This window comes from Odontomachus brunneus, unplaced genomic scaffold (genome assembly GCF_010583005.1).
Source record: "Odontomachus brunneus isolate Ranch 3 - 2012 unplaced genomic scaffold, Obru_v1 Obru_scaffold_192, whole genome shotgun sequence".
Classification (NCBI taxonomy): domain Eukaryota; kingdom Metazoa; phylum Arthropoda; class Insecta; order Hymenoptera; family Formicidae; genus Odontomachus; species Odontomachus brunneus.
The window spans coordinates 428,854-435,422 of NW_022639642.1; the positions used below are offsets into that span (position 1 = coordinate 428,854).

Here is a 6,569-nt window from a genome sequence, read left to right on the forward strand (position 1 = left end):
GCTTTAAAGTGCTGTAACTTTGCGAAAAAAAATCGCAGAGACTTGCTTTTTTTTAGATTAAAGAGGAAGCTTTGAGCTTTGTACTGCTGCAAACGCTATCCCCGAAAAAAATTTTAGCAAATTCCTGCAGTCCGTCAAACTTTGCAATTTTTAATAACAAACATGGCCTCAAATTTAAAGACTTACAGTAATAGCGATTTATTAAACTTAAAATTGAGATATAGTATCTTAAAGTAAAGATTTCAGGCTTTAATTAAAAAAAAAAAATCATTCTCTTACGATGATTTTTCGTAGAGTTATCGTCATCTAAAGTTGGCCAATTTTTGCCCAAAATTTTTCTATGCCATAATTTTTTTGAGCAGTGTATGTACAAATTTCATTGAAATATATATTATACTACTTTATCTAAGCTTATCATTTTTATCGAAAATTTCAATTTCTCATATTTCAACTCGTATCAAAAAAGTTACCAATTTCCTTTGTTTTATATAGAGTAACTTGCTTTTAGCGATTGAATATTTATCTGAATGCATATATTTTCTAAATTTTTACCACAGGAATATAATTCAGTTATACAGGCAGTATAAGGGTATGGCAAAAGTATCGGACCAATAAAATATCTCGAAAAATATAAGTTTTACAGAAAATTGTTTTAGATAAAAGTTACAGGGCTTAGAAAGATCTATTTACTGATTTTAACAGTTTAACCTTGGGTAGCGCCGCCAATGTCAGGTCAAAGTCAATTTTGCTTTTTTAAATAGAAACATATTTTTTATTACGGAATTTTATTCTACATAAAGAAATAAATAATTTTTGTTTGGAAACATTTTTTATATGACCTCCATATCTTTCTAAGATACCCAAACAGCACAATGTCTAAAAGTGGGACATAAGACGTCTTTAAGACGTCTTTAAGTTGTCTTTAAGACAAGTTTATAAAGTATTGTCTTAAAAACGTTTTATGATTCGATTTTGGATATTTGTACCGTCTCGGTATTTGCGGAAATATCTACAAAATTATTGGTTTCAATAATTTTTTACTTGAATTCTATCAATTTTACCGAAAAATAGCAGAAGAAAAATTGTTTATTCTTCTCATATAGCTCTGAGAATTTTTTCAGAATTTTTTAAAAACTTTTTAGTAGTTCAAGAAAATGTAGTATTAAAAAGTTAATTAAAAAATTTTGAAAAAAAATCTAAAAGCTCTATGAAAAAAAAAAAAAATAATTTTTATCTCTTACTATTTTTCGGTAAAATTGATAGAATTCGAGTAAAAAATTATTGAATCCAATAATTTTGTAGATATTTCCGTAAATATCTTAGAAAATAGAAGTTGTATAAAAAATGTTTTTAAACAAAAGTTGTTTGTTTCTTTGCGTAGAATATTTCGTAATAAAAAATATGTTTCTATTTAAAAAAGCAAAGTTGACCTCGATTTGACCTTGGCGGCGCCACTCAAGGTCAAACTGTTAAAATCAGTAAATAGATTTTCCTAAGCCCTATAACTTTTATCTAAAACAATTTTCTATAAAACTTATATTTTTCGAAATATTTTACCGGTCCGATACTTTTACCGCACCCAATATAAATTTTTCTTACCTAATTTTTATTTTATCAAGTATTTAATAAATTTTTTAAGCAAGATATATACATTGCAACTTGATTTACACCTCTTTTACACAATCTCGCAGAATTTTTTCAATAAATTCGTTATTACAAAATAATAAAATCAAATTAGGCTTGTGATTAACAACAGACACATTTGGCTCGCGGAAGCGCAAACGGCCAATGTATTATGTTCAGTTCTATATGGCCATTTTGTATTTTAATTTCATATAATCGTCACCTATGCAAATTGGAGGCATTCCTATCCACTTTCCGTCGGAATTGCAAATTCGATGAGGATTTCCTCGAAGCTCGTAACCATTGGCACAAAAATAGTATATCTTATCTTCGAACAAATATGACCTGCCCTGGATGTATCCACGTGGAAAGTTTCCCGGAAAGCCGCACTTTATTTCTTCAATAGAGAAGAATTATAATTAAAACCTTTTGTTTCTTCAAAGAATCTGTTCAGGTGCCCGTTATTCATTTCCTCTCTCTCTCTCTCTCTTTTCTCTATTCTATTTAATATTTTTTCTTTTTTTATTCCGTATTAATTGGGAGAACGAAACTTACTCGTACAGATCGGTGTGTCGTACCCTTCCCATTGGCCGTGCTTAAGGCATTTTCTCCTGAAGGACTTATATTCCTTGCCACTAAATCGAATCATGTACCCGTTGTCACAGTAGTACGTTACTTCTGATAAATCTTCGCTCACATTAAAGTTACCTTTGAAGGGCACTACGGGTAAAGGGCAGCCACGACAAAACGGACTAGGTAATATCTAAAGGTGTCGTAACGGTCACTCAGAGCTTAACGTTAAAATCAGTTTTGAAAAAGAACTTAGCAGCTCGATAAAATATAATTACCAAAACATCGCCGTGAATATATTGTCGTACATACGCCCATGCCAAGAGATTTCCATGATATTGCTCGCAACTGTTCCACAATGTCATAATATTGTTCTCATCCAAGACAGTGTCCCATATATCCAGCAAGCTAAGTTTCCCCAAGAACGCTTCCGACTCGGAAAAGCCACCACCTAGACGATCCTGCTCTTGCCCGATAACAAGCGATCCATTGGCTGGTCCGAACGATAGTAAAAATAAATGAAGAAGTAGCAATAAATATAAAAGTAAAATGTTTTAATTTTATTTTTATTTATTCTCTTTATATTTAGGCATACGTATTTTAATAACTCATACCTCGTATGACAGTTCCCCGAGCTAAGTTAACGCCACTGTCTTTAAGAATTCCATCGATAAACACACGCCAGGAACCAGACTCACTTTCCCAAGTAACGCATAAAAAGTGCCAGTAACCGTCATTAACTTTAATATCGGTTACAATCTTTTCCGCGTTAACGTACAAGACAAATCTACAATGGATTAATGAAATCAATTGTTCTAGTTCTAGTTTAGTTTTTATTCTAGTTCTAGTTCTCTCTCTCTCTCTCTCTCTCTCTCTCTCTTGTTCTAGTTTAGATAGCTGACAAAAAGGAGATTTTTACCAATTCTTTTCAAAGAAATAAAAATATCAACTTTTGATCGTACTATTTATTATTGTGTAAGTATAAAAAAAACTTTTATAAATTGAAATTCCGTTCAGATCTTTTTTTTGACTCAGCGCAGTGTCATCGGACACTAATCCAACTAATAAGTAACATTTAACTCGTGTAGTAATCTGAAATAAATCAAACAAGAAAATTTAAAGACTGTACTAAATTTACTGGAAGATGAGTTTAAATCCTTTAAAAATTTTCAAAAATTAGTATTTTTCCCATAACATAAAATAACAAAGAGAGAAATGACTTATAATTTCGAAATTTGTTTTTCAATTTTGATAAATTTCAATTTTGTTGTGAATTTTATTAAATTTTGTTAGATTTTTACTTTCTGATACAAAATAAAAGTTCATCCTTCGGCAAATTTAATATAGTTTTTAAATTTTCTTATTCTATTTGTTTAAAATTATTATACGAGCTATAATATTTTCCACCAGTTAGAGGTGCCTGGTGATACCGCCGTTAGCACAAAAAATCTGGATAGAATTTCAATTTTTTTTAATAATTTTGTTTATATTTAAAAAAACGATACGTAATATACAGAATGAGTAAAAAGTTCCGGATCGGTGAAATATCTCGAAAACTAAGCGTTTCCTACTAAAGTTATAGAATTTAAATAATCTATTCACTGATCTGGGTAGTCTGACTTTGGGTGGCGCCGCCAAGGTGAAGTCAAGGTTAATTTTGCTTTTTTAAATAGAAACATATATTTTTTATTATGGGATTTTATTCTGTGTAAAGAAACAAACTACTTTTGTTTGAAGACATTTTTTATACGACTTCTATTTTCTAAGATATTTACGGAAATATCTATAAAATTATTGATTTCAATAATTTTTTACTCGAATTCAACTTTATCGAAAAATAGTAAGAAATAAAAATTGTTTATTTTCTTCTCATAGAGCTCTGAAATTTTTTTCAGAATTTTTTAATTAACTTTTTGGTACCGCATTTTCTTGTATTTTCTTGAAGTACTAAAAAGTTAATTAGAAAATTCTGAAAAAATTCTCAGGAATCTATGGAAAGAAAATAAACAATTTTTATTTCTTACTATTTTTCGATAAAGTTGAATTCGAGTAAAAAATTATTGAAATCAATAATTTTATAGATATTTCCGTAAATATCTTAAAAAATAGAGATCGTATAAAAAATGTCTTCGAACAAAAGTTATTTATTTCTTTACGCAGAATAAAATTCTATAATAAAAATATATATTTCTATTTAAAAAAACAATGTTGACCTCGACCTGACCTTGGCGGCGCCACCCAAGGTCAGACTGATCAGATCAGTAAATAGATCATTTAAGATCCTACAATTTTTGAAAACATTTCTTTTGCAAATGCTTAGTTTTCGTGATATTTCACCGATCCGGGACTTTTTATTCATCCTATATAATAATATGTAGGATCAAAAGAATTCGCAGATTCCTCCTATTTTTCAATTATCTCTAAATCAAGATCTTTCCTTAATTCTTAATTAAACTTTCATTTAATTGATTATACATTGATTCATAACTAATTTCATCAATCGATTAAATTATTCGTAATAACTTATACGATTATTGATTTATTTTGTTTATTAATTTGCAGATTAGGTAATTATATAGAATAAGAACTTTTCCGAATTTTGATATTTTTTTGCTGCAATCTTGATAAATATCTTTGTTGTTATTCCAACATTGATAATCAAGTGGGGGAGCCGAAAAGTATGTAACCTTTCAATGTTTTTAATTATTTTTTCTTACGTAGCTTTTCGAGGTTTGTGGTATCTCCATTTCAATTTGCGATTGTTAAACTTTAAGTTAATTAACTTTAGCTAAAGTACAACAGACTTGCGCCCCCTCCTCCCCACGCCGCCGCAGTGCGGGGGGTGTGGAGGGCGTAGCCCCCCAGTTACACGGCTAGGGACAGGCACCTTTTTTATTTTTTACCATATTTCAATAATATAAACATGGCTATATGGCGGTCGCTTAGTTTCCGAGATATTAATAAATGTCATAAAAAGAAATATGATTTTAACATAATTTCCACTACAATATTTTGCTCTATCGCTTATTGCAGAGCTTACATCATGAGTTGCTCTGGAAGCAAACTCTTTTCAGACGAAAACGCTAAATAATAGAACTATAAAATCAATGAAGATAAATGCGCGAAGGAAAGATTAAAAGACGTTCTGCCGATTGCTCATAATCTAATTGCTAAAGCAGTGTCTACAATGAGAACTTAAACCATAAAATTTTTAAGCTCTGAGCCCCCCGCATCGCGGCGGGAGGGAGCCAAGTCTGTTGTATTTAAGCTAAAGAGTGAGAATTTCTCACAAAAGTGAAAAGAAAAGTGTGTATTTAATAGAACTGTCTTGAAAAATTACGTTACATTCATATAACTTTTTTTGTTAGTAACTTTTTAACAAACAACGAGCAACAGCTAAAACCTTCAGATTTTTTAAATCATTCCGCTTGATAACGATTTAAACCGCGATGACGAAGGAATTAATTCTTTTTTGTTTATGACTGCATATTTTTGAAATACGATTTAAAAACTCAATGAACAATTTGAAGACCCGGTCTACAATTTAAGCAAAAATTCAATGTTTATTTTTGTAAAAATTATTTTTTTATATTACCAATAAAGTAGTGTTTGTTAATAAATAAATGTTCTAATCTTTTTAGTACTTTGTTGCAATTTTAGTCTTAAACCTTAAGGAATACGATATTCTACGTAAAGGCATATGTTAGAAAAAATAGTTAAAAACATAGATAGTTTACATATTTTTCAGGCTCCCCCATTTGATTATCACTGTTGGAATAACAACAAAGATATTTATCAAAATTGCAGCAAAAAAATATAAAAATTCGGAAAAGTCCTTATTCTACATAATTACCGCACATTATTTTAGACAAGTAAAATTTTAATCTTCTAATGTCCAACACTAGCTAGAATTATGTTTTAAACTAAATGTCACTAGAAGTGTTTGTAACTTTGAGAAGACATTCTGAATTTTTTTTTATACTCTTATATTACGTTAACTGTTATACTTGATTATTATTACCCATTGTAATCCGTCAGAGTGAAAGCATTATCGTGGGACATTGTTGCATACGAAAGCACCGTACCATAATTGAAGCTGTCTATCGAATGTAACCATAGACAAACGGACAACTGCAATTCATATCATGTGCATAGAATTTATTGTGTTCAATAATTTCTCATTCCTTACCTTTCTAAAGAAAGCCTGATGAAAAATAATGAAAACATACTTAAATTTCATTAAAATATGATATCTGAACTTATCATTTCTATTGGAAATTTCTCACATTTAATTTCATATAAAAAAGTTATCAATTTCTCCCGTTATATATATATATATATATATATATATATATATATATATATATATATATATA

The 6,569-nt window shown here is 29.5% G+C and overlaps 1 protein-coding gene across 2 annotated transcripts in view; it reads right to left on the reverse strand.

Moving 5' to 3' along the window:
- Positions 1-6,569, reverse strand: part of LOC116851809 (sushi, von Willebrand factor type A, EGF and pentraxin domain-containing protein 1-like) — a 31,022-nt gene that overhangs the window by 5,857 nt on the left and 18,596 nt on the right. For both annotated transcript variants that reach the window (XM_032831623.1, XM_032831622.1), the window contains 5 exons: positions 6,215-6,324; positions 2,808-2,980; positions 2,472-2,686; positions 2,179-2,386; positions 1,847-2,020 (listed from right to left, as the gene is read on the reverse strand). In XM_032831623.1, coding sequence (XP_032687514.1) covers positions 1,847-2,020; positions 2,179-2,386; positions 2,472-2,686; positions 2,808-2,980; positions 6,215-6,324 — 880 coding nt within the window. The remainder of the gene's footprint in view (positions 1-1,846; positions 2,021-2,178; positions 2,387-2,471; positions 2,687-2,807; positions 2,981-6,214; positions 6,325-6,569) is intronic.